Source organism: Mugil cephalus, chromosome 13 (assembly GCF_022458985.1).
Source record: "Mugil cephalus isolate CIBA_MC_2020 chromosome 13, CIBA_Mcephalus_1.1, whole genome shotgun sequence".
Classification (NCBI taxonomy): Eukaryota; Metazoa; Chordata; class Actinopteri; order Mugiliformes; family Mugilidae; genus Mugil; species Mugil cephalus.
The window spans coordinates 19081781-19109294 of record NC_061782.1 but is presented as its reverse complement, the minus strand read 5'-3'; the positions used below and the strand labels follow the sequence as shown (position 1 = coordinate 19109294).

The window sequence follows — 27514 nt, the reverse complement described above, 5'->3', positions numbered from 1 at the left end:
TGTTGAGTTCTTGATTGACACATATCAGGACACGATGACGACTCCTAGGCGCTGAGCACAACCAGACAAAACTGTAGCTGCACTTCCCCACGCTGCTGACTTGTACTTTTTAGGTTGGAAAACCTCTGTTAAATGAATTTTCTCACTTTTTGGGGGCTTTTCCTCTCCTCTTTAGCAGTACTAGCTTCGGGAGCTGTCAAGTGTTCTTTGCAAATTGACCTGGAACCGTTTCAGAAGTTTCATTTGTTGTAAAGTTGTGAGCCTTAAAACCAAAACAAGGAGCCGAAAGATGCTAAAACGGCTCCCTATAGAAGAAAGTTTCAGATTTGAATTGTAATCCGTTAATTGTTCATCAATATAAGCTAAATTTCTCTAATTACCTACAGGTATTTAATCCATTGTTCATAAAACAGATTGAATAGTCAATTTTTTTTTTTTTTTTTGGGGGGGGGGGGGTGACTACGTAAAAAATCTGCGCTATTATCCATCTCGTTGTTTGAAATGCCAGTCTGCTGCATGATCGATTCTTGTTGTTTATTGTATGACATAATGGGTCAACCAGAAAGGGGGCCATATTAACCTGCTGAACAGACGCATATCGCCACCTAGTGTGGAGGAGGAGCACATGTTTCTGTCAGTTATTCAATTTTCTCTGTTGCATGTAAACTTGGACAAGGACTGTATTTAGAAAGTCAAATTTTAGTTTGATTTAGTTCGATTAAGCTGTGCATGTAAACGCACTGACTGTCGTCAGAACTTTCATAGCTTTGTTGAGTTTAGGGTTTTGGCTTCTGTTGGAGAATACTCAGGGGAAAATCAAGACAAAAAGCTGCCACTCACTTCATAAACTCTCAAGGCCAAACACAATCTCTGTGCTGAAAGTTCACAATTGTCTCTTGCACGTTGTCGTGTGCAACACTCAGGTGATATAACTGCAATAGAATCATATCTATCTCTTAAATATGCACACTCAAACGCACCAATACTTTTTTTTTTTTTTTTTTTGCTCTGTGAGAGCGTCAAGTGGCGGTCCAGAGTGGTGTCTCTCTTTAGGCTGTGTTTGGTATAATTGGCAGCTGATTAATCACAGCTAATTAAATGTAATGATAGAGAAAGGTGGCCAATTTTGTGCTAAATGGTCATGGTTAGGTAGGGGATTGTCAGGTGGCCAGTTCTATTATTGCGGCACGCGTATGTGTGTGCGTGTCGTGGTCAAGGTTAGGTAGTATTGCTAAAGAGTGGTGAGCCATTATGTGTTTTTGTGTTAGGGAGAGGGCTTCGCCCGTGCGTGTTTGTGTGTGGGCTAAGTGGCCAGGTGATTAGTGGAATTAGAACATTAGGAATTGAGATGGAGAGGGTTTGTTAAGTGGAGGTGAGACGAGGTCGGCTATAGCTTTTTCTTTTTGTGTACATGTATGTAAGGATGAGAGTGAAACCCGTAAAAGTGTTCCAGTGACTAAAAGCCAAATAAGACTCTTAAAGAGGCAGAAAGATGGACTCGAACACACTGTGCCCTGTGTGTGTTTTCGAGGATTGTCTTGATAATCCGACCTGCTTGACATTTTTCCATTATCTCTTTCCGAAAGGGAGAGTGTTTGTGCTGTTTTTGTTTGTTTCAACTTTCAATTCTTTCCATCTACCCTTGTCGGGTGCATGTGTGTAAATTACGTGCCTTCTTATTTCTGAGGATTTAGTTTTTTGGCCCAGATTAGGGAGATTTGTCCTGACGGATTCAAAATCCCAAACATATTTGTGTGTGTGTGCATGCGTGTGTGTGTGTGTGTTTGCTTTGAGCCCTCAAGACTTTACCAAGTAAAAGGAATCGGAGGCATAAAAAGATGGAGCACTTGCACTGGGCCTTAGTCTCTAAGAAGATTAGACAGGCTGAGAGAGAGGGAGTGAGTGCAACACATTTTAATTTGTCCCTTTGGCTGGCTGGGTAAGAACATAATGCCTTTACTTGGGACAGCCAGAGGGATGGAGAGGCAGGGGAAAAGGCCGAGGAGGAGCTGGGGAGAGATTTAAAGGAGCAGGGAGGGATTGAGAGAAGTGGGGATTGAAAGAGGAACGGATGACAGCGAGGGACGGTCAGAGGAAGGGATGAAGCCCGTCTTTTCTTTCCTTTCTCCTCCCTCTCACAGTGTGATGGGCTCCCATCAAAGAGGCCAGCGGGGATTGAGCGCTGTTGATCCTCGTTCAGATTAACTTCCCGCCAGATCGCTCCATGTCCCTGTCTTTTTTTTTTTTTTCTCCTTTGCCAGATTACCAGGAAGAGAGTGAGATTTCTCAATCCTAGTCTTATTCAGATTGTATCAAAGCCCCAGGAGACAGATGAAATCCTGATCACTGTTATTCCATGATAATAATCATCTAGTAACCCCACGTATCAGGCTAAATCGTTGCTACATGAGCCTGCAGATCAATCTATGTCAGCCCGTATTGAGAGCCCACACACTCTGTTTATCTGCATATCAGTGGTGTCCTCAAAGCAAAGCTCCTGAAAATGGAGGACTGCAGCTCATGTTGTGTTTTCAGAGGTTATGCCATAATCTGTTTTGCACTCCGTCTACTTCCGTTAGCTGTACGTTTTCACAATTAAATAAATTGCCTCTAGTGTTATACTCTGCATAACATGAGCTCTGGGTTAATCCTCAGCTGGGAGGATAAATGTATGCACCGAGGTGAACTCGTAACAAACACACGGGACGGCCTTCGCTCCTCGCGTGAATCTGCGAGCCTTAAATGCCAGCGACTCTGCTTCCAGTTCACCACTTTTCCTTAGTCGCTCAAATCCTTCCTCTGGCCGCTTTATGCTGCTTCTAACACATGAACTTTGAGGACAAATGTTTCTTTGCTGCCTAATTTGTTCCACCCACTGACAAGTGCCATGGAGATGACACACCCGGTGTTATTCTCTGCATCTGTCAGGGGTCAAAATGGAAATTATTTGTTCTTCTACCCAACAATGGGTGTTTTAATTTGTTGGTTGAGCAGACTAAACATTTTGAAGAACTTAGGATGAATGGTCTAGAAACGGTTTGAATAACGTTTTATAAACTCGGTAGATAATAAAATCTCCAACAAACATCTTCGCATTTTTTGTATCGGTTTAAAGTCAGAGCTGCTGAAAATACACCAGCGTGATGTTGTTGTGAATCTGCTTCACTCGCGTAAAAGGACAAGAGCTCCTTTTCGCAGACACATTTTACTTTTAAAAAATGGCGATAAGGCTGAATCTGTATTGGTTGTTGCATTAGGCGTACATCAAGTAATTTATATTTAAAATGCTCCTCGGTCTAGATGGGTTTGTGCCGATCAATAGACATTTGCCTTATAGATAATGGTGCTCAGTTTCATTTCATCAATCCATATACATTCTGCATGTGCTCAGTGATTTAGGCCCGATGCTGTGAAATAGTCAGAGTAGGGTTTAAGTTCTATTTAAACTACTGAACACTGTAAGCACAGTGGATTCAACATAATGCACAATGCACACTGACTTCAGCTACAGTTTGTTGATGCCATAATTTGTTTACTGGTGACTCTTTCCTAATAATCTCTCCTCTCTTCTGTACTTCCAGACTCCCGGCCTGAGGGCTAAGCCTGGACGCATGCAGTGGTTTGCAGACAAATGTATTTCCAATCACCAGGTATCTGCACACAAACGCACACGCTGGGACAAATGAACCACAGTTATCAAGGCCACAAAGGATAAAGAAGAAGAATGAAAATACAAACATTCCGACTCAAAGTGTGTGTTGTGGTTGTGTGTTTAGATGGAGCCCTTGGAGAAGATGGTGGAAATGACGGTTAAACTGTTTGAGTGCGACAGGGATCAGATGTACGGTTACATCCTCCGATTCTGCAGTGAGTTTATTTTCTTTTGTGCCTGTGTGTGTGTGTGTGTGTGTGTGTGTGACCTTCCACTTACCCCAAGTCCTGCTGTTGTGACCTCCCACCTCTGGGTGTCCGTCTGAATGCACAGCGCTCCTTTCCCCCTGGCGCTGAATGTGCGACGGAGTGGGATCGGTCGACAGTAAGCAGAAGACATGGTGTGATTGCTGCAGTGGAGAGCAGAGCAGATAACAGTCGTGATTGGAGTGTTAAAGCTGATTGTCAACCCATTACTATTACTGCCACTTCCCCACACGCACACACACACACACTCACATCACTAGTTAGTGTGTTTGATAAATTACAGCATAGTTGAGGGTCGGTCAGTTGATCAGATTAGTGCTTTGATTGCCTTCTCCCAGCATGGAGTGCTTTGTCAGAAATTGCTCTCTGCTGTGGGCTGTGTGACGAGCCGACTACACACACACACACACACACACATAGTTCTGTGCGTCGTGGCGTCCATAACCTTTGTTGTTTCCGGTTGTTTTTCCAGAGGAAACAAACAACTGGCAGAAGGCTGACGCGACCTGGACGAAGATGCAGGAGGAGAACGTCATTCCTCGAGAGAAGACGCTGCGCTTACTGGCGGAAATCCTGAAGGACAATGGCCAGGAGGTGCCCTTTGATGTGCCTGAGGTAAATCCCAATAATGGTCGTTATGCACGGAGGCGTTATGCAGAAGAATAACATGCCAGGAGCTTCCCGAAGGGAAGAATAGCAGAGCGGGTAAATCTGAACACGGAGAGATTGGAGAGTGTTAAAGGTGCCTCAGGTCAAACATGACGCACAACCAAGCAGCAGTTCACACGTTTCTGTCCTTGCAGACAATAGAATGTATGAAGTCAAATCCGTTTATCAGTTCCTCATTGAGAAATATTTATTTCTCCTTTTCTCGTCTATCAAAAAAGCATTTAAAAATTAAATTTGTAGATATGTTGTACAGTGCTAGAGTATGGAGAGTGTACCCGCACATTAAAAACAGAACAGAGTGGTCTCTTTAATTGTGATGACACTACAACTTCTTTTTTTTCCAGAATAAAAACTGTTGCTAACTGAATAGATTAACCAAAGAGCGAGATGACCGTAGCCTCTGATCGTAGAAGCTAACCCCCCCACTCCCACCAAAAAAAAAAAAAAAAAAAAAACTCTTATCAGCTGCTCTCCATACGTCCCCCCCACTCCGCTCCACTTTAAGCCTCTGTTCATTACATGCAGAGGAAACAGGATTGAAGGTCTGATCTGAAGTGTAGTCAATCAGACGGGCTGGCTGGTGAAAGGAATTACAGCCTGATCTGTCTTTAAATCTGTAATGCCAGACTAATTTAGCCAGCAGCTAAATGACACCATATGGCTGGCCGTTTGATGCTTAGCTGCATGTAGACACAGTGCTTGTGCGGATCCTTCCTTTTTAAATAAAGAGCAGAGTTTTGCTCCTCGCGCTTTGGTCCTTGTGCTCCAACGGCCTGAAGCCTGACGAGACAGGAAGCGATTGCTGTTGCCTGAAGCGATGAACTTGGTGACCCTTGGGGCTCTTGAGTTGACACCCCCCCCCCTGCTCCAGCACACGTACACTCTCTAACACGCACACTTTTCTTTTGCCCCTGGGGTGCCAGACCTAATTTGCCCCTAGCCAATACAGCTTAACCCCCTCCCCCGACTGCTACATGGGTGACCGAGCATCACGGGACCCTGCCCTGCCTGCCTGGCGTTATTACACTGTCGTACACGCTCGCCAACCCGTTGCCAGCTCACGGCTGAATGTGTTTTCAGGCTCTTAATGCTGGATGTAGGTGTGTTTTGATCGAGACATCAGACCGTGTTTTAGCGCTCTTTTTCTTTTTGTGTCATTTACAGTCCTGGTTCAAACAACCTGCCGCTCCACAGCGAGGCAAGCCAGATTCAGCACCAGCCCCCGCCGCAGTCAAAAGTGGGTCTGACTACCAGATCCCTCTGTTGTCGCTCTGTAAGAAGGGCAAGGCCAACGGTAAGCAGCACGAGGGCCCGTTACTGTTGTCCTACATGATATGGAGCTGCACTAAACACACCGGAAGCTGACCTGAAATACTTAAACTATCTGAGGCGTGTAAAGTTTCCATTTCCACTCCTGAAACTTGAATTTGAGTACAAATCACAGACCACCTCCCGAATGCATGTCTTTTAGTTTTCCTTCTATGTCCGGAGAAAATTTGGATCTCAAACATCCAACTTTGTAGAAGTTTGGTTGTTTATGGCTCATTTAGTCGCTCTTGCATCTGATCTGAGGTGACTTGTCATTCAGTAGTCGGATATGCTGCTGCAAATCATGAAACGAGTATTAAGCTAAGAAAAAAAATAAGAATGAAATGTTTGCAGCTATTGTCTGTGAAGGTTCTCAGTCATCCAGGTCATCAAAGACTCGCATGACTATGAGATACGTTCCTGTAGTGGAGGATATGGTTTGATCCTGTTATCAGCCGGAGCCTCTGAAATACCTCGTCTTCGAGAAACTCTACAAGTTCAGTTGCCCTTATTCTTTGGGTTCATAGCTAATGCTGTGAGAGGGACGGGCTTGATGTGAAAACTGTTCTGATATCGAGATAATGACACACATTTGCATTTTGAAATGCTGCCAACCTGCTCACAGTTTGTTGGGTTGTTCACTTTCGATGCAAAAAACTGTCAGGAGCGTGTTTGGAAAGCTGTTTGACCATCCGACACACGCCTCAGTTGAAGAATGTGTTCAGTACCAGTACAGATATTATCTTATTGAAAGTATCTTATCGTTTCTTGATGCTCCTTCAAAAGTAGATGCACCAATTGTGTGGCGGAGAAATGAAAATGTTAACATTGTATCCCACCGCTGTCGCTGTCTCTGTGAAGGGCAGATTACGGCAATAATCCAATAATATGAGGATAATCTCAAATTCTGCTTTTCTTTATCCCGTCCAATCTCGGACTCATGTTTTTTCTTTTCTCTCCTTCTCCCTGCTCTCTTTCCGCAGAAGCGTATGGGTTGCTGATGGAAGCCGACGTAAAGGGTGTGGTTTTGGCCGCCACTGTTTATGATCACGTGGTGCGCTGCCTGCTGGCCAACGGATCGATTGATGATGCCATGACAGTCGTAGACCTGTAGGTGTCCTTACGTCTCATTCTGAAATATTTAACAGGAGTAAAATATTCCTCCGTAGGGCAGGGAGACATCGCAGCGTCGTATCTTTGGGTATAAAAGAATTCAACATGTAGTGTGGTTAATGCTCTGCTGCTTCCCCTGTCGGAGGCAGCGGATCACCTCAGGCTGAAACTACAGCTCCTAAGCAGACGTGGGGATTATAAAGTGATTGTTAACACAGTCAGCCCTGCTGGATATGAACAATGGTTCTTACTAAGCCCCAAGAAACACACACACACACACACACTCTCACATGTACAGATTAATTTTGGTTTTCTGGGAATCAGGTGATTTAGTGCAGAAACATCCATCTTCTTCCAATTAGTAATGTATCATGCGTTGTTGTGTTACTGGGGCCGTATCGGGGCGTGCCTGGAGACAAATGGATAGACAGACAGGGGCATTAGAAGTCTGAGCTCGGCACAGAGCTCATCTTCTCTCCTGTTTGTCTTTTTAGATCTTCCTCTTCCCTTCTCTCCCTTTGTCCCCTTTTTTTTATATCGCTTTCTTTCCGCGGAGGAATACACAGAGTTAAGATAATGACATAATGACATGCACTGAAAGGGGAGATGCAGTCAGTAATTTGTACAGAAAGGAAAAAAAAACATGTAAAAACATCTATTACACTATCAGTCTTTGCCTTGTTTTCAGCTCTCTACATGGGTTCGCTCTCTTATATTATGAGAAATAATCATATCAAATTTAGGCCCGTGTTTCAACAAGCACAAGGCAGCACGAGTGATAACCCATCTCCAGCCTGTGTTTGAATTGGTTTATGGCTTCCCTGCCTGGATAAAAGCTTAGTTTATCTGCACTCTTAATGAAAAGTGAAATGAGCTGAGCGGAGACTCGGGGAAAGATGGAAATGGGAAGGAAAGGATGGAGATAAAAAAGAGCTAAATGGGAAGAGAAGAGTGAACGAGGGGAGGAGGGCTAGATTTAATCACGTAGAGGGATAATGAAGACGCTATAGGCATTAATTCTTGGTGCGTGTGGGTGTGTGTTTGTTTTTGGGTAATCTGTACAGAATTGAGCAGCGGGGTGCTTATGGTGAGATTAAGGGATTGGGGGGAGAGAGTGATGATGATGATGTGAGAGAGGGAGAGAGAGGAAGAGGTGGATTCATTGGCCGAAGCGCAATACCCCTTGAAGGAGAGGGTGTGTGTGATGGGGAACAAGGCAAGTGAGGGGCAGCTTCTAGAGATTTTCTCCCACCTGATAAGAATAATTCTGACCCCGCTCCCCCCACTGCTCGGTCTCCGCGGCAATCCGTCGGCGACCCTGTTACTTCTCCAATCTTGGCGGTGACCCTGTCACAGCAGCTGCCGGATGCTGCTTGGCCTGGTGTCGCAGCGGCGATAAGGATTGCCAGCCTGATGCTCAATTGAGCGGACGGATTAATCTGGTTGCAGGGCTATAATAATAAGTAAAAAAAAATAAATAAAGAAATAAAAAAAAGGCAGGAGGCAAGCTTGATTGAGGTTTTAGTGGCAAAGAAATGAAAAGGAGGAGGACTGAAAAGGACAGCAGATAGACAGACAGACGGAGGGAAGGAAGGAGAAAGGGATGGAGAGCGGGAGCAACTCCCCAAGGCCTCACTGCTCACATGTGGGGAGCACAGCAGGAATGAACATCATATATGTATATATATATATATATAACAACATCAATCAGCTGCTTGATGTCTGTATTATTTTCAGGTCACAGCAGGCGCTTTACTAGAGGCTCAGACTTGCCGTCAATCAGATTTGTTCCTATTGTCTGGTCCGTCTTGTGTCTTTCAGCTCATGTGTTTATCCCCACCGTCTCTGGCGACTTTAATGCTTTTCTAAATGTGATGCCTCATAATGGGTCACCATTCAACAGTTCAAAGCCTAAGACGCCACACAGACGGTTACGCAGTCATCACAGATTACCAAGAGTTGCTTTTAGTGGTGCTCTATAAGCTTTAAAGTTACAAATAATGTACTTTTTTTTTCTTTTTTTAATATCGTTGCTCAGATATGGATAAAATCTCACATGACGTCTATAGGAACATCCCATCCCGCGTTCGGATTACGTGACACACAACACCTCTTATAAATAAAGACTTCCTCTAGTCGACATGTAGAATACAGTGAAGCTTTTCTTATTGTCCGTTATTTGTGCAGATAATCTGACAGTTTCACTTCCTGAAAAGCCCAATCAAAAAAAAAAAAAAAAAAGCACCCAGATGAGAATTACTACATGGGAACATCTGTTTTTGACCTAATTCAGTGACTTAAATACCTAAAGAATATTTGTGGTAATATTTACGATAAAGATTCTGACCTTTTATCCTCATCGTTTTCAACATATTGGCAAAATCATGTTGTTCACAGGCGGTGACGCAATATATACTGTATATACTATGTATATATATATACTATGTCTCTTTTTCAGGGCCAAGTCTCGTGTGGCAGACTTCAAGATGAGCGCCATCGCCTCCAATTTGTTCATCATTACCTGCTCCGCGAAAGGCCAGCCCAGAGGTAAGAGCCGCACGTGGACGCTAAACGCACGGGAACGTGTCGTTTCATTCGCGCGCTCACAAACTTCTCCCTACGCCCTCCTCAGATGGTCTCGAGAAGCTGAAGGCAATTATCGAGTTGGACCAGGTGCCCTCGCGTATCTCCGTCACCAGACTCGTCCAGAGCCTGGGTGTCCATGGCGACGTGTCAGGGATCCAGGAAGTGGAGGAGGTGGTGAAGAAGCTGGGCCCACACCTTAACCTGTCCAGCATGGTGATCACCAACAACATAGCCCTGGCACACATCAAGAAGTGAGTCTACGCGTGGAGATGTGTCTACAAACGAGCCTGTAGCCACATCTAGAGATCATAACAGTTTACCTGTTACCAGTTATATTTGGGCACATCTGGTGTTTTGAGGAGGTTGTTCCGTGTGACTGCAGGCTCCGTGAGCAAAATATTATTTCAACACGGTCCAGTGTGAATGTTTTAAACCATTGTGTAAACACTGTTAAACAGACATAAGCAGTTTAATGCGGCACCGGGAGCAGTGTGAGACGAGAGCCAGGCCGACACGCTCTTAAAGTAAGAGCTTGCAGAGCGAGCGGAGCGTCGAGTACAAATAGGAAACACGGGCGTAACCGGATTATTCATGTATTCCTTTTAATGTCGTGAAAACACCCATCCTCCACTGCTGCTTCGTCTCAAACAAGAGAGATCAAAATAAATAAAAAAAACACATTGCGCATCAAAGTTTCATTGTGCCGCCTGCCGCATTAGCGTTGTCCCCCCAGCTCGAAACACCAGCGTCCCCGTGCCAACTCGGAGGGACAGCAGGAAGTTGAAGAACCTCACGCCTGATTGGCCATTGCGGCGCGGGCCTGTCAGCTTGAACCCTGACCTCCGGAGCGCCGCTCTGAGCCTCTCTGACACGTGCTTCCCCGGCGTATCTGAGTCAAGCTGACTGGTTAAGAGCTGCTGCGGAAAAGGCAAGCAGGCCCCGAAAGCAGAGCGCCACATTTAGAGGGGCCCGCCGCTGAATTATTCAGACGGTCCCAGTCGCAACAATCAGCGTAGATATGTCCCCCCCCCCCCCCCACCTCTGGACGCCCGCGCTATACATACACAGTGATACACGCACACACACCGTGTAAGTTAAATATTCATTACGACTGGTGGCGGTGGGGAGGGAGCAGGGAGCGTGAAGTGTTAGTGGAGAGGCCGGGTTGCCAGATTGAGTTTTTCTTTTTTTTCTTTTTTTTTTTTTTAAATTTGCAGTGCTTTTGGTGTGCAGGCTTTGTTTGGTTGTGGCAACATCAGCAAAAAAAAAAACATTTCACAGTACTAGTGGACGAACGATTTGCACTCACTAGGATGTGTTTGTATATATATATATATATATTGAATTCAGAACATTTTCCAAACCTAAAAAAAAAATGTGTGGGAGAAGTTTTATTCTTTGATTTCATCATGTATTCTTTGCTTCTTTGCATATTTTATTCCCACTGAATCCTGAAATGTCTGTAGTTCAGAAAACATTTTCACTGAATGTAACACAACTCTTTGAAGTTGTGAGTCCACGTGTACCGGTTACCGGTTGTAGTTTTGATCTCCAGTAGATGAACTAATCTCACTTCTTCCCACCTCCCGTCTTCAGTGGTGATGTGGATTCAGCCGTCGAGTTGTTGGAGGGAATTTACACCAGCCCCAAAAGCACACATCCCAGTATGTCGTTCGTCTTCAGAAAGGTCATGGAAGACGGCCACGACCAAGCCTTAGACAAGTGTAAGGCGCACGCACGCGGCGCATAACGTGTATATAAATACAGAAGATGAAACCACATGCAGAGTAACCACTGGCTGATGTGTGTGTGTTGCAGTGAGTGCTATGGCAGAGCGACTAGCCAACCACTTCGCCTGCTACAGGCCGGCTTCAGACCTCTTCCTCCAGCTGCTGGACATGGACAAAGTAGAGGACGCCAAATTCATGCTGGCTGTAAGTATATGAGTGTGTGGACGCTCTAGAGCTGTAAGGGTGAGAGCCAGATATATATCGATCAGCCATAACATTACCACAGGAGAAGTAAATAACACCATCTTGTGACAATATGTTCTGCTGGGAAACTTTTGGACCTGGCATTAATGTGGATGTTACTTAGACATGTAGCACCCACCTAGACCAGACCAGACCAGACCACACACCCCCACCCCATAGCAGTGACATTCCTTGATGGCAGCAGACATCCCCAGCAGGATGTAACCTGACACGTGTTTTTTTTTTAGGTGCATTTTCTTTCAGTCGTTGATCCCTTTCTGGGGCACCGTTGGTCTGAGGGACACCAGGTCATTTTCCTTTCTCAATAGAAACATGTGTTGGTAAAACACAAGATAATTCAAGAGTGCTACAAACCACAGCCTCCGAAATGAGAACAACAGCTGTGAATGTTGTTCCTGGGTAAAAACCCAAGCTGTTTCTATATTGCTTTTTCACTTTCATATCGCACCAATCATGACCTGCTGAGGTTTTAATTGTTAATCTTGGAGGGAAAGTAAAATCTGCACACAGTGAAGACGGATCTGTGAATTACATATTAAACTTAAAAAAAAAAAAAAACTTTTGGTAACCACTTTAAATAAATTTTAAATCATTTTGAAGCATTTTGCTCCTTGTACACACTTCCCATTTCGCTGCTTTGCACTCGACTACCTTTTAAATTATAATACCAAAGTAATTAAAATCTGCCAAAAAGGAAAGAAACGACTAACAGGGGACCTGGTGATGTATTTAGTCCATTACAACTCCCAGCAGCCTCCGTCCAGTTGTCAGACCCCGGTGAAGCCGGGAGACGCTCTGCCGCAGCAATCTTTGATTTATTCATCGTGCCTGACATTTACGTCAGGAATTTTTTGCCCACATTTCACCGCTGAGTATGCTGGTCTGAAGCTGGCCTCCTACTACTTCACTTATTTAACACAGTTCATATATTACAGCTCAATGACTCTGTATTGAGCCCAGGGACATGAATATGTAGCAGCTGGATGACTGGAGGAAGGATGGAGAGGCCAAAGACACATAGGAGGTCAAAAAAAATCTAAGAGAGAGACATTTAGATGAAGACATCACCCTGATGTAGTTTCCCTTTCTCCAAAGTCTGTTTACTGGACTTTAGGAGCTGCACACATCCACTCTGCCATTATTCCATATATGATGACCGATTATAACCAGGCCTTTCTCCTAAATGCAGAATATCTGATAAATAGGGGTTTTAGGACATGTATACAGCAAATTCACAGTGTGTTTCTACTGAATATTCTTTCATCCAATATTAAACACTTGGGTATGAACAGGTTTTTCAATATGTGAACTTCCACTGGACAATTAAACAACAAGAGCAAACCCAATATGTTGTTTTTTTTCCCACCCACAGCTACATTAGTGGTTTGGGCGTAGCAGATAGACATTATGCTACGTACATCTTTTGGTCCGTCTGTCTGTGGACTGTATAACTGCTCTCCACAGACAGACAGATGTATACGTATATATGTATAGAAACCACTGTCGGCTGAGAAATGATCTCTCCATGACATCTTGAGTGATTATCCCTCTTAATCTTTAAACAGGGATGTCTGACTAACATGCATGTTAATGAACAGATACGTTACGTGCTACTCCCATCGTTATTACTATTTAAACGTGAACTACGGTTAAGCCATTTTAAACCTATAATATACGTCTTTGCTTTCTTTCCACTCCCTGTCCGCCTTACATTTATGTAGATTGTCAGGTTTTAATTTTAAAAGGCGAGAGCAGAGAAAGAGGATATTTCTAATGTAACTTTTAATTTCTCACAGTTCAAGGTCTAATAACCATAAAAGAAATAATTACATTAAATGGAAGTAGAAAAGGCGCCGGGGTGTCGGTATCCTTCTGTAATTTGGCAAATAATGGCAACTGGAACCAAGCAGCTCGACTAATAAAAGTGATTCCTGTGCTCGTTCAAGCACTGAGAGATGAGGGCAAGGTCATATAATTCAACTAATCACGTTTTTGGGGAAGTGCCCGTAAGGCTATGTTGTAAACCCTGTGCAGAAGCACAAATGTGGCTTAAGTTCGACATGACACAGGAAGAACTGTGCCATGTTTTTTGGTCTTCCTGACTCCTCCCTCCTCCCTCCAAGCCACTTATTCAGGTTCACTGTGGGGTTACAGCCCGACTCCTGCATCCCGTCATCTCCACCAAGTGAAGCAGGTCCAAAACTCTGAAAAGCTTTTACGTAGGCAAGCAGACTACAATGACGACAAGACGATCAGGATGAAGTCCGTGGTTAGCCGGGGCTCTTCCGCGGCCTGGTCTACAACTACAAATGCGTGCGTGATAGTTCACGACATTGAGGAGAAGCGGGAAGCGGTCCCTGGGTATCCAGAGCTTTTAGACGGCGTAGGCGAGGAACGGTGGAGACGGTAGACCTGGTTGGGAATGGCTGATGTGGCAAGGGAGGAAAAAAAAAACACAGAAGAATGAGTGCGGGCGTGGAGCAAAGTTGCTCCAAAGAGTGAAGTGGAATAGTGTGGGTCTAATTGCCTGATTGTACTAAAGCCATTCTGCCACTTAGTGACGAAAGGCAGGAGCTTGCTCCCTGTGTGTGGTGTGTGGTGTGTGGTGTGTGTGTGTGTGTGTGTGTGTGTGTGTGTGTGTGTGTGTGTGTGTGTGTGTGTGTGTGTGTGTGTGTGTGTGTGTGTGTGTGTGTGTGTGTTAAAAGCCTTATAGGCCACTCGCTTTTAATTCTGTACGAGGCGGCGAAGGAGTAAAACACGTTAGTTTACGACTGGCTAGTAATCGGACCTTATTGCTGCTCAGCCAAGGGAATATACTCGCTCAGAGCGCAGCGGTGTTAATGCGTCTCCTGCACACACTCTATATTGTGTCTGTTTTTATTACAAGCAGTCATGCGCAGGTTAACTGGCTGCCAACGGGCGGCTATAGGTTTCCAGATATTCCTCATGAAACATTTCTGAATTTCTGTCACTGCGCTGAATATCTTTTGCAAAATCTAAAAAGGAGCCAGAACCCTAATGAAAAATGTCTCTGTGTTGCCCGGGGTAAACGTAAAGGGATTCATCTGCACCTCAAACTCCACGTTACGTCCCTCTGCTCACGCCGCTTTATATTTCGGCCGCTGAAAACCAAGAAACGGCCGCAGACAACTGATGGCTGATGTAGAAAAACCACCAGAAAGAACTACTGAGGCTGACGCAGTTTATTTATAACCACTGGCTGTCTGGCCTGTTTACGATCCGTTTCTTTTACTTCCCGTCGTCCACTAATTGATTAAAGTCTGAAGCTGAATGGGAGGCCATCGTACAGCGAGCAGCTCGCCCTCAGCCTGTACTTACGTTTCCATTGAGTTAGCAGAGATGGCCTTTAGTGTGACTAAGTGATGATAATTATGCTTCCTGATGTGAATAGTGCTATACATTTAAATTCATAAAGAAACGAGTAGTTATCAAATCCATAATTATCCTTTAGCCCGAGCGCGGCCCTAGGATGTGTTGGAGTGCGTGCGTGTTTACATACTCTGCCTATATGAAGAACACAGGCTGGAGAGTCTTGGTGTCGAAAAAGAGGTGAAGAGGATCAGATGCTATCTCTCACATGTGTCCTGTTTTATCTTCCTGACACAGCGTGTTAATGCCCTGGCTGAACAGAAGCAAGTGTTGCTGTCCTTCGTGTCCAAGAAGACTCAGAATCCTGGAGAGGTGAGATGACGCGTCAGCATTTCTTCTCTTTAGAAGCTGCATTTTTAAAGTGGGTTGAGTGATGGCATTTGGGGATACCTCGGTGCCGTTTTGTGAAGTGCTAAAAATAAAAGTCAAAGCTTCTACCCACAGAGCCAGTCTGAACATCCACGGCTATTGGAAAATACTTATGTGGAAAAGATGCAATTGTAATTTTTTATCAAGTCAAATGCAAAAGTGACAATCAGGAAGCGCTTTGAGAAACTCTGAGAAAAGTTTACCTTAACTGCTCAGCGTGTTATTTCCAACAGCGTCCTCCCTCTAACTTGCAGAGCTTTTATATTATTTCTATGATTTTGTTTGATTACACTGTTTACTGTATTACTTATTTTTAATTTTATTTTAATCTAATCTTATTATATTTAATCTTTCTTTTTACTTGTTTTAAGAGTGTTTCTTTCATGTGCTAAGCTGATCAGGTAATTTCCCTCATTAAAGTCTAAGTCTTATTATTTTAATAAGAAAAGTTTCCGTTTTGACTGTAAGGCCTCTCCCGTTTAGTGAACTGGAACAAAACTGTGTAACATAGTGACGAATCCTCACTTTTGCAAAAAGAGTTCTTCCGGTCTGTAAATGAACCCGATTTTTTTCGGACAGATCGGGAAGATCAATAACCTGCTGAGCCTGATTCCAGACTTCGTTGAGAAGGAGGTGTTGTACCCGTACCTGATGAAATGTCACGGTAAGACGAGGCATCGACGCGCACTCTTACACGAGGCCTGAGTGGCTCTTATGGAGGCTCGCTGGTCTGTGGATAAGGCAACGTTAACAGACACATTAAGAATGCATCAGGTTAAGGTGTGTGTGTCTGTGTGTGTGCGTGTGTGTGCAGGCAGCCATTCAGGGGTTAGAAGAACACATGTCCTCTAATGAGTTAGCTGTCCTGGCTAGCCTAGCGTGCTAATCTCGACATGTTCCACCACTCAGCTTTTTTTTTCCCCCTCCCTCTTTCTCCATCGCCTCTCGTCCTCTCCACCTTTTTACTCTCGTCTACATTTTCTTGTCCTTTCATCCTCCCCTCCTTACTTTCATTTCACCTTCTCACCCTCCCGTCCTCCTCCTTTCGTACCTTGTCACACCAGAGATGAGAAGACATGACTATTTAATTAGCATTAGCTAGTTGGTTGGTCAAGGCAGCCATAGGGGAAGCAATTAGTGATGCTCTGCTCGCCTCTGTGCTCTGCCTTGTCTGTGTACTTTTTTCTTTTCTTGTCTTTTCATTTTTTTTTCCTTTCTTTTCTTTCCTTTTTTTTATTTTTAATTTTTTTAGTAGTGACCTCCCCAATTTTATCACTTTAAACACATTGCCACGCACACCCTTTCAGGTTTACAGATAATTTCCCTGATGAAGGAAAATGAGTTTACCTGTTCAGATGTATCATCTAAGATAGATTATCCTTCATTCTTGAAAACTATTTTGATCATTTTCTCATTCATTCACAGCTGGAGAACACAGGAGCTGTGTTTTTCAGCCTTCCTGTTAAACATGCAACTAGCAGCATTTCCGATCCAATAAAAAAAAAAAAAACTTTCTGACAAAAGACTGGCTAAATGCAAAGATTGGCCTGTGTGCTGTTGGCTTACGTAGTTTGTTTCTGTTGTTGACTTCCCCCTCTCCCCCTCTCTCGTCTGGCAGTCCTGGACGTCAACTTAACGGCAGCCAAGGCTTTATACGAACAGATGAAGAGCGAGGGCATGGTCGTGGACGAGCTGTCACTCAAGCGGCTGGCCGGGCTTTACCACAAAGCAGGAGAGACCCCACCCTTCAGCGAGCCCCCCGTAAGTCACGCACTCAAAAACAGCAGATCATCGACACAACCAAAGATATGGATAGATGGCATCATTGTCTGAAAAAGTTTGTTTTTGGCCCTTGTGCTGTAAAAGGGCAAAGAATATTATAAAACTGAAAGGTGCAGCACTGTTAGGTGGAGATACTGGACTGGAGATACACAAATGGAAATAAAGCTTTACCTAAATAGTTTTTCACCACGAAGAATTAACTGTTTTTCTATAAAATCATAATGAATGGAGCCCCCCCCACTTGAGTCTAAGAAAAGCGGGGTCCCCACCCCGGACCCTGTACACAAACCGAGGCATCTATACATGAAACATATTCATTTATTCGTTCGCAATTTATCCATTTAATTCAGCTTCAATTTATACAGAAACTCTAAATTTTTACATCCTATCATTTAATATTAGTTGTTATTTTTACTATTTTTATGTGCTTTGTTTGCAGTTAGTTAGACTTCGATAAGAAACGCAGGTTAATTCGGAGGAGAAAAAATAAATTTGGCGAGACACACACAGCACTGGTTAAAATCTGGTGACGGGTGAAACGGGTGAAAACTGATGGTGATCAGAAGATTTTTGGCCCGTCCCCCCTGTGATCTCTGGGGCGCGGAGCCCAGGTTAGGAACCATTGTTTCAGAGTATGATGAAACCCAGACAATCAAATTACTAATCGTTGTTCAACCTAAATATGAAAAATAATGACTTTTCCATTTCATAAGCAGAACTGAATCAATCGCATCGTTTAAGGAGAAACTTAACACAACTTGTTGGTCCAGTAAGTTGCCCACTCTCCTTTTAGCCACAGGACGATACCGATGCACCAGCTACAGCTGAGACCTGTTACAGGAGAATAAACCAAGCGCAACACAATGTTAGTCCTTCACGTAAACAGTCATTTAAAATAGTTTTATTTTAAGGATTTACAAGGAAGTACTATTAACAGCAAAGTTTGTAAAAAAAAAAATTAAAAAAATGAGTGAAGTTTAACATATTATAGCTTCACTAAAGAGAGAAGGAGGCCGGACATCTACAATTTGCTCTCTCATTGGCGATCAGTCGACTGCGACTCAACTTTCACCAAATTACAAATTTACAAACAGGAAGAAAAACAAGTACTGAAAAGTAGGGAATTAAACACAATGTAATATCGTACATGTGTAAAATACATCCATTCGACATGCATCAGAGTGTACTAGCACGCTCTGAATTGCACATCCCTATATACACACCTGCCCACACTGATACAACCATGCACACACGAGCACCATAATCTGGACTATGTGCAAACACCAGCACTCCTAACCAGGGCTGGCACCCGTCCAGCGTGCGCCCTAACGCGTGCCGCTGCGTGTGCGCCGCGGTCTGTGTGCGCTGCAGTAATGCGAAGAAGCAGTCGGCCCGCCGAGGCCCGCAGTGAGCCTCGCGTTGGTTGATGCTTTGTGTGACTGTCAGAAATTACACGCCACGCTCTCCGAGTGCATATATTGTGTAAGCGAGATGGTGTCAGCGCGGTGGCCGCTCCAGTTATGGCCGCATTTTGTCTTGCGAGCTGATGTAGCCCTATTTTTGGGAGAGGACACGAACACGCACACACACACACAAGCACAAACACAATTTGAGCCTCAGCACTTTGATGTGCTGTCCCCTCGAGGCGGGTGTACGCCGAAGCTCAACTCTTACCTTCCCATCGCTCACCTGCAAGACAAAGATAGAAGGAGAAAGAGGATGAAGGTAGAGAAGCTCCTGCATTATTCACTGAATGTCAGGGCAGTTAAGTGATTGCTGGGTTTTATAAACAGAGGCGAAGAGCTGCAAGGAGAGGGAAAGGTTAAGAGTTGTGTATTCAGAAGTTTCCACCCCTCCTTGTTGTCGAGCGTCTCCCTCTGCTAAGAGGTGGCCGCTCTGTTGAAATCACGGCCGCGCGCCACAGTTTCTGCAAAGAAATTTCGCGGTTTCTTTGTTTTTGCAATCAGGCTGAACTGACCCTTTGAAACGCTTGGAACCCCGCGCCAGGATCTCCCTTTCGTTCCGTCGCCATTTTATCGGCATTAATTACTACAATAACACGCAAACACGCGCTGCAAGGAGCTGGCGTAATCTGCAGAAAAGCTCTCACCTTGTTCCCCCTTAAATAAAAAAAAAATAAAAAAAAAAAACACCCACCACAACACTTTCCGTGGATCAAAACACTGATTAATTAGCCGGGAACAGAGGCAGAGAACGGAAGTGTGCGTTTGGGGAATGTGCTACAAATCCCTTATTTGTGTATTAATGGGGATTTAAAGATGAAACGAGACAACCTGCTTGGAGACTGGAGACTATTTAGACAGACCCAGGAGGGCCGCAGTGCTGCTTAATTTTTTGGAAAGAAGCAAGATAGAAACGCACGCACACACGCTATACACGGGCTATACAACAGGTGAACAGGTTTTGTTGGGAATGGGTTTGTTGCTGAATCTCGTTTCCTTCTCTTCCAGGAGTCCTTTAAGTTTTATGCAGACAAGCTGAAAGAGAAATTTGCCAACGCCAAGCAGACATCAGAGGAGTAAAGATTCATCCCCGTACCTCCATGAAAACCCCACTATTTCCTTCCTTAGCTTTTTTTTTTTTATATATAAACATTGTTTGAGGAAAAATTCTGTGTTTCTTCTGTGTTGTAACTGTTGGATGTTAAGACTCTGTCCACCAATGTGATGTTGAAGATGCTGAAAATGTACAGAAGTATTTATGCTAATAAATGATGGTAGGATTCCAGCCTTGGTTTCTAGGCTCTCTATGATCTCTTTATTTATGAGACGTTTTGCAGACCGCACAGTTCAGTTTGCAAAATAAAATTCTGAAGCACTTGCTCACAAAGTCACCAGAACCATATAAACCCATTTGCCAGTTCATTAGCTACACCACTGAAACCAAATGTGTTCCAGGAAGTGTCACACACAAGCGTAATCACATTATCAACATCATACATTGTTATTCAACTGCACGGCTACGAGCTAAAACATTGTGTAATTGAGTAACGAAACCAAAGAACGAGCACAGAGACGTAAATAAACACGCTCAAGTGGAGCGGTTTGATTCAGTACTTTATTAATTTGAAACTCAAACTCAGTGTTGGTGAAATATTTAACAGGCTTTTGCACCAGTGCAAAAAAAAACTCACCTCTTACACAATCTACAGTCTATGAGGATACAAGATGTACAAGGTATTTTTTTTCTGTGTGTGTTATGTGACATATTAAATATAGTTGTCTTTTGTTTTCTCAGTGCTTACTATACCGCCTCACATTATTAGTGAGTTCATTAGACTTACTTAAACAAAAAAGATAAACCTGCGGGAAAAAAGGGAGATTAAAAAAAGCTGCAAATGGATATCTGCCAAAGTAGTGCTCTAATCATTTGCCATGAGAGGAGAGGAAAAGAAACAATATTCTTTAAATGTTGACATTACGACAGTGCTCTGCTGCCACCCAGCAGCAGACAGCGGTACAGCAACAAATGCCACATCTTTGAAACCTAAGTTTTTGTCTTACTATATCTAATTATTCTCATTTTAAAATATAAACGATACGTGTGCATTGATGTCTGTTGAAAATTTGGAACTATCACAATAATTTATATATTTTTCTTAAGTATCCTTAACACTGTGTGATTCAACAATAAAGTGCTGATGTTATAAAATGTGAATACTCTAAAAGATACAATAATGCATTTTTAATTCTGTCAATTAAGCACCTTTTCACATTTTAATAAGTGCAGTAAAATCAAGCATGGAGAGCTCGGTGTCGAACCAGTCGAGCGAGAACCCAAAAGACTTCCGTCTACTTCTGCAACTTGTAGAGTGACACTCTGCCCTGAAAGACGTGATTTCACCAGTCTTGGCTGGACTTCTGTTTGATAAACTTTAGGCAAAGGAAGTAGAGCAACATGAAGCCCAGACAGACTGCCAGCAGCACCAGGTAGCATGAATACAGAGGGTATTGGTTCAGTTTCATGGCATCCACAACCTGAAAGACAACGAACGTGCTTTATCCACTTACAGTTCTACATCATTTATTATCTGTGCAGTGCGCGTGTAACTCACATGTATGGCATCAACCTGGATGGTGATGTTTCCCAAAGACACGGGGTACATGTTGCCTCTGAACTGCACCTGCAGCATGCCCTCGAAACCCCAGCGCATGAATGAGGCATAAGAAAGCCACGAGGCCACTGGCGGAGTCAAGAACACACACACACAAACATCACACACAGACCAGCGGCACCTTTCCTCCTTGCAGCTGTTCTCTGCCATCGCCGTCGTTAACTAAGGACAAGTTAAGAGTCTCCTCACCGAGCCACATGTTCTCCAGGCTGATGACGAAACCTCCCGTCAAATAGAAGACGGTGAACAATGAGTTGCCCATGAAGGCCGAGGTCTGCAGCGTGGGCAGTGCAGCTGCTACAAACAGAGCCATGGATCGGCTGCAGTAAACCATCAGCCACACCAGCAAGAAGTTGAGCAGGAAGCGGTCCGGAGCCTCGTTCAGCCCCGCCAGCCAGTAGATGGGCAGACCGTAGACCAGCGTGAACACACAGTGTTCTGGTAACTCTCCCAAAACCTGAATATGAGAAAGAGCTGATTTAAATTCACAGAAAATAGACACTCGGGGAAAAAAAAAACCCATGCACATATTCAGTTGCTGCTGATTCCGGCTGGTTTATTTGCATGCACTCACATACAGTGCCTCATATTTCAAAGTACAGTACTATTTACACTGGGAGGTAAGTTAGACTGGAGGTTCACTCCAACATGGAACGAGACTGACCCCTACTGGAGCTCCACTTTGAAACTGAAGTTTACCTTGGCAAAGAAATACGAGGTGACAGAGTACATGCCGTCCTCCAGCTCATGGTAAAGCATGGCTCTCTCTGTGTGACCTACACAGACAGTACAGTGACACTCAGTTTATTATATAGACACCAATGAATTACATATACATGTGTACTGACATTCCAGAAATATATAGCAGCTTTCCAGCTATATAAATGTAGATGATTTTTTATTATATGAGATTTTGAATATTTCTAAGAAAGACAATGTTTTGTTTATTTTCCCTTTGATTTAATGCTTCAGTTTGTCCTTATACTTGGTGTAACTCATTACGGCTTACTCACATTTAGCTATGACGTCCAGCACCACAGCGAACGGGGTGAGAGCTCCAATCATGTAGAGGAGGGCCACCGTGTCCTGGATGCTCAGACGGTTTTCTCCTGCCCCGTAGTACAGACAACCGACCAGCAGTGACATGAGGAGGGCCTCGAAGCCGTGGACCAGGATGGTGACCAGGTCTCTGAAGTCATTGTACATGTGACGCCTGAGGGAGAAGAAGGGAAGCGTCAGTGTTCGTGTGCGTCACTCTTTAGCGCAGCAGTCCCACCTGCGTGCGCCCTTACCTGATGAGGATGGTAAACTGGTGCAGTTTGCCGGGAAGCTGGTTTCTTTCCTTGGAAATAGTGATTACTTCTTCTCCTCTCGTCCTGTTTGGCTGCTGAGGGCTGCTGTGGATGGAGGCAAAAAGAAGTTCATTATTTAATTATCCGTGAAGGAAGCCTTCACAACTGGCCTCTCAGGACACAGCTGGGTTGACACTGAAAGGTGGTGTTCATTCATTTTAAAATTAAGATGAGAACGGTGACATTGAAAAAAAGGAACGAAACCAAAGGTGAAAAGGGGACTCAAATGTTTAGTAGGGCTACATTAAATGTTCTTTTATTGGTAGCAACTGTTTAGTCATTTTCTTGTCTGAATGATTTCAGGTTAGAAATATACAGAGCTCAAAGCAACATAGTCAAACTGCTCAAACATTTCCTCCGTTTACCAACATATGTGGCATTTTGCAAAATGTGTTTTTGGCTGTTTTGCCTAATAAAACACTGGAATAATGTTTCTTGTAAATTATTCTAATAATTCTTTTTAGTATTAATATGTAGCACATAAAAAGGAGAATAAAAAGCAAACAAACACCCTCCCACCTGTCAGCTTGTGTCAGGGCTGCGCTGCTTCCAGCTGGTTTCCACATGTGGTCGTCACTGTCTCGGACCTTTTCCATGAACTGCGCAGACAGAAGTCTGGCCCGCTCCAAACACTCAGCCTCTCTCTCTGGACTGCGCCGATCTATGCTGATCAGATCAACTGGAAACAGGCACAGCGACAAAACAGAAGTTCAAAAATGTACATACAGCCTTACAATGGATAACTTTTGACACAACTAGCAAGACAGATGAGATGACGTTTGCTTCATCTGTCACCGTTTTAAACCAACCATAGAAGTCCGAGGGGTTGCAGTATCGAGGGCAGGGGTGGCCCAGGGCGGTGAAGTAAGGCACCATCTCGCGAGCCGCGCCGCAGTAGACGGCCGAACCGGAAGACAGCAGGACGACGAGGTCGAAGAGCTGGAAGATGTCTGATCGAGGCTGGTGGACCGACAGCAGGACCAGGCGGTTCCCGCGGGCCAGGCGGGACAGCGTGATGACCAAGTTGTGGGCCGTGAAGCTGTCCAAACCAGAGGTGGGCTCATCCAGGATCAGAATACCTTAAAGATGAAAAAACAAAAGCAAAAGAGCAGCTCAACAACAGATAACGCATCAATCCGGTGATCCACTGGTGATTAGGAGGTCATGGTGAGGCAGAATGGATCCAGACAAGGTTTAACACAGGGCACGGGTTTTAATTAGGCCTGGAAAATATTTAAACACTAAGTAAATAGACAAGTACTCCAGAGATAACATAAGATAAGCATTTATTCATCCCACAATGGGGAAATTGTCATTGTAAAATTCTTAAAAATTATCAAGTACTGGAAAATATATATTTAGCCTAGCAAATTTCCTTTTCTCTCTGAGCTAGGAAGGTTCTCCTGACTGAAATAGTTTTAGTCAAATATCAGGAAGATGCTGTGGTATGCTAATATGACAGCTGGTGAACGTCCTTCCTTCTTCACTTCAGGCTGCTGAAGGGAGCAGGAATTAAGGAATTGAATCCAGCGTTGCAGAGACGATGGGCCTGACTCAGCTAAAGGTATCTTGTGATAAAAGGCCGAGACACAACTGATGACGCATTTTATCTGTTGAAATTCCCAGCCTCTGCGTCTCTCCTCTAATGGATGTGTCCCTCTATCATTCATCTCTCCCTGGTTCTATCAAGAAATGTTGTTATGGTTTGGAAGCGATACGGACAAAGAGTAGACATCACAGTCACCCAGGTAAGGGAACATCTCCCAGCTCTCTAAGAGTCTGACTGATAAATACAACCTTCAGAGTTTTAGAGTGATGGATTTTCTGTTTCTTTCCGTTTCTCTCACCAGGGTTCCAGAGAAGCTGGACAGCTATACTGACTCTCCTCCTCTCTCCTCCAGAAACACCCCTCACGTAGTCATTTCCCACCCTGGTGTGAGCGCACTGTCGCAGCCGCAGCTCTGCAATGACATCGTCCACCTGCAACAGAGACGCTCGTCAAAACACGCAGTCACTAATAACTTAACATGACCACTTTACTCCCAGGAGAACAGGACACACTTTGAGGCCCCGCTTGAGATTATTTTGAGGAAACGTAATCGTACCCTTTGGTCCCTCTGAGCCTGCGTGAAGTTGGTGGGAAGCCTCAGTTTGGCAACGAAGCTGAGAGTCTCGCGGACGGTGAGGTGAGGGAGAAGGCGGTCGTCCTGGCGCACATGAGCGATGCTTTTCTTCACCAGCTGGGGCGTGTTGGGCTTCCCGTTGATCAGAATCTCACCCGACGTAATTTTGCCCCCTTCCTCCCGGCAAGTGATTATATCGAGCAGAGACGTTTTACCACAACCTGGGGGAAGAAAGTGAGCAAAATATGGACAAATAGTGAGTCATCTCATGAGGCACGCGTCACATGAAGAATGTATATTTAATCAATTTATTAGCCACTGGAAATTAAAGATGGAACAAATGACGTTTAACCGAGGAGGGATTACGATTATTTTACTTGAAGACAAATTCAAGATAACAAAATTGTGAGTCATGAACGTGTGTTTCACCTGAACTGCCGATGACAGCCAGCATCTGTCCGCTGTGAACTCTGAGGCTGAGCTTGTCGATGGCCGTCTGCTTGTTTCCCTTTATCTCCCACGGTAATTTGAACTCTGACAACCTCTCATACCAGGGGATCTGAGCTGCTGTATCCACCTACACAGGCACGCACATTTACACACACACAGTATAAGACGAGATAAAAGCTGTTTGAGTCTAAAGATAAGCTGGATATCAGACACTTGTCCTATAGTTACCTCGTAGCGCAGGTTTTTGACCTCCAGCTGATTGCAGCCTCCGCTGTAGGTGAAGTAGAGGCTGCTGTCTTCTTCAGACGTGAACAGCTCTTTGTCTTGATTCTGTGGAGGAGACGTGGGTCTTGAGTTTGGAACAGGCAAGGACACACGTGTGACTTTTTAAATCTTTATTCATGTCAGTGAATACACTGCGTCTTATACACACTGTCACACTCTAAGAAGTTATTGATGGCGTCAGTAAGTATAGCTCAAACTCAAGAGCTTTACCTGCGTAAAAAAATATGTTTGTTATGTGTCTATATTATAATGAGTTGATAAGTTAATTTAACACGTTGGTCTAAGTTAACTGAAAATAAATAACATAGTCCCAGCTCAATAGTATATGAACTTTCAACAGACATTTCTGACTTAACTCAATGTATTCAGTTAGCGCCACTTAAAATGAATTCTGACTTATTGTACTAAAAAAGAAATAAGGGAAACATTTTTTAGTAGAATGAAAGGAAAATAAATAAGTTAGAATAAGAAGAAGTATCTGCAGAAGCTCAGGAGGTAGAGCAGTAACAACTTAAAGGTTGGCTGTTTGATTCCACCCTATCCCTGGTCTGCTGGGGCAGAATCCCCCGGAGTCTGCCCCAGAGCAACTGTGACTACTGATGTAATTACCTATGATAAAGCGCTATATATATATATATATATATATATATATATATATATATATATATATATATATATATATATATATATATATATATCATCATTTTAACACAATTTAAATTAAGTTTGTGTAATTTAAATAAGCTTCTGGAGGACAAGGCAAATTGTGTTTCTTGTACTAAAGTGATTGAGTTGGCCTAACTAGAAAAGTCTTATGTACTGAATACTAGCTAAGTTAAAATAACTAATAAAACTGTCCATGCAAATTATTACATCAAATGTTTGATGTTGAGCAGCACATCGTTTTTTTGGAGTGCAGTCAAAAGTTTGGACACACTTTCTCACACTTTGTTTGTACTGGCCTGTGTCTGCTTGTGTGTTTGCACATGCAAATTACAACTTGCCTTTTGTGGATCCAGAGTTCATTTGACAAAAATCCTGATACCCATAATCGTCAAATCTCCACAATAAAGTAATGTGCCGATGTCCAAGAAAAAACGACGAACCTGACACTACACCTACAGTACTGTGCACTATACTATGTAAGTTCTATAGCAGAAATGGTCTATTTAACGCACAAACCTCCAGAATATATCTAATCTCCAGCCATCTCTAACTCCAATGCTATGAAACCCAACTTGAAATAATCACTGTGCCGATCTTTTTAGATAAATGACCCGCGGCTTTTCTAGAGACATTTTGAAGGGTCACCCAGTTCATTTAGAGAGAGAGAACTATATTAAAGCAATGTCAGTACACTGTACATTACAAAGACAAATCTGCATTAGCAAAAAAAAAATCTATCTTCTATACTTTTATTACATGAACTGAGTTTCTAAATAAGGTAAACTGAATGATGTAAGTCTTTGATATAATCTGATTTAAGTTCAGTTAATAAAATCAGAGGTCGTTCGGCAGCCAGTGAGAGCAGCTTGGTGCTTGGTGTGGATGAAAGGAATCTTTAAAAAGCTTTGAAATCTGTAAACATGTCAGACTATAAGTAGCGGAACACAGTCGTAGGGAAAAATGGTATTTTAGTCCTGACTGACCTGTGAATAGACATTCACGTGATTGAGACCAGTGTCCATTTCCATGATGATGCAAGCTGCTGGCTGATGTTTGCTGGGTCAAGAGGTCCTCTCCTGTTAGGATCTTCTCTTCTCTTTTCGGGTATCTGCTGTTTCTGCCGTCCTGATGATCCCGTTTTAGTTCTCTGTATTGTAGTTGGACTCCAGTCCGGCTGAAGGTCACCTCTTGTGTAGCTCACAAGCTACACAAGCGTATGCAAAAGCTACAAAGCATATAAATTCATGTCAGTTGTTCCCCCGCTTTGTGCTCTCAGTCATAGCTTTTCTGGATGCGGCGCACCGTATGAGGACCGAGGTGAGACTGACAGCATGTGAACACACTCGGCGTGTGTGTTTTTTGCCGTCTTTATAT

The 27514-nt window shown here is 43.7% G+C and overlaps 2 protein-coding genes across 3 annotated transcripts in view; one reads left to right on the top strand and one right to left on the bottom strand.

The window, feature by feature from the left end:
* Nucleotides 1-19877, top strand: part of lrpprc (leucine-rich pentatricopeptide repeat containing) — a 53219-nt gene extending 33342 nt beyond the window's left edge. Inside the window, exons 26-38 of the mRNA XM_047602576.1 lie at nucleotides 3582-3650; nucleotides 3777-3867; nucleotides 4391-4533; nucleotides 5752-5881; nucleotides 6879-7005; nucleotides 9467-9555; nucleotides 9641-9845; nucleotides 11191-11318; nucleotides 11413-11528; nucleotides 15216-15290; nucleotides 15927-16011; nucleotides 16966-17108; nucleotides 19601-19877. Coding sequence (XP_047458532.1) covers nucleotides 3582-3650; nucleotides 3777-3867; nucleotides 4391-4533; nucleotides 5752-5881; nucleotides 6879-7005; nucleotides 9467-9555; nucleotides 9641-9845; nucleotides 11191-11318; nucleotides 11413-11528; nucleotides 15216-15290; nucleotides 15927-16011; nucleotides 16966-17108; nucleotides 19601-19672 — 1473 coding nt within the window. The 3' untranslated portion in view covers nucleotides 19673-19877. The remainder of the gene's footprint in view (nucleotides 1-3581; nucleotides 3651-3776; nucleotides 3868-4390; nucleotides 4534-5751; nucleotides 5882-6878; nucleotides 7006-9466; nucleotides 9556-9640; nucleotides 9846-11190; nucleotides 11319-11412; nucleotides 11529-15215; nucleotides 15291-15926; nucleotides 16012-16965; nucleotides 17109-19600) is intronic.
* A 294-nt stretch (nucleotides 19878-20171) lies between these two features.
* abcg8 (ATP-binding cassette, sub-family G (WHITE), member 8) lies at nucleotides 20172-27456 on the bottom strand. 2 transcript variants are annotated; one of them, XM_047602578.1, is made up of 13 exons: nucleotides 27124-27456; nucleotides 25418-25519; nucleotides 25169-25316; nucleotides 24722-24960; nucleotides 24464-24596; nucleotides 23426-23695; nucleotides 23136-23295; nucleotides 22557-22658; nucleotides 22278-22477; nucleotides 21964-22040; nucleotides 21454-21721; nucleotides 21205-21332; nucleotides 20172-21127 (listed from the first exon to the last, which is right to left on the bottom strand). In XM_047602578.1, the coding sequence occupies exons 1-13, from the start codon at nucleotides 27166-27168 to the stop codon at nucleotides 20990-20992; spliced, it is 2010 nt and encodes a 669-aa protein (XP_047458534.1). In that variant the 5' UTR covers nucleotides 27169-27456; the 3' UTR covers nucleotides 20172-20989. The 2 variants fall into 2 exon arrangements, with proteins under 2 accessions (XP_047458534.1, XP_047458533.1); XM_047602577.1 differs by having other exon boundaries at nucleotides 22557-22661; nucleotides 27124-27273.
* Between the last annotated feature and the right edge of the window lie 58 nt (nucleotides 27457-27514).

What these genes read in the sequence shown, in the direction of transcription:
- abcg8 (XM_047602577.1), bottom strand. Translation starts at nt 27,168, where the DNA reads ATGGAAATGGACACTGGTCTCAATCACGTGAATGTCTATTCACAG. An exon ending in GCCCTGACACAAGCTGACAG is followed by an intron (nt 22,662 to 23,135) that starts GTGGGAGGGTGT and finishes CTCCATCCACAG; the next exon opens with CAGCCCTCAGCAGCCAAACA. An exon ending in CCTCGTATTTCTTTGCCAAG is followed by an intron (nt 21,722 to 21,963) that starts GTAAACTTCAGT and finishes TCTCATATTCAG; the next exon opens with GTTTTGGGAGAGTTACCAGA.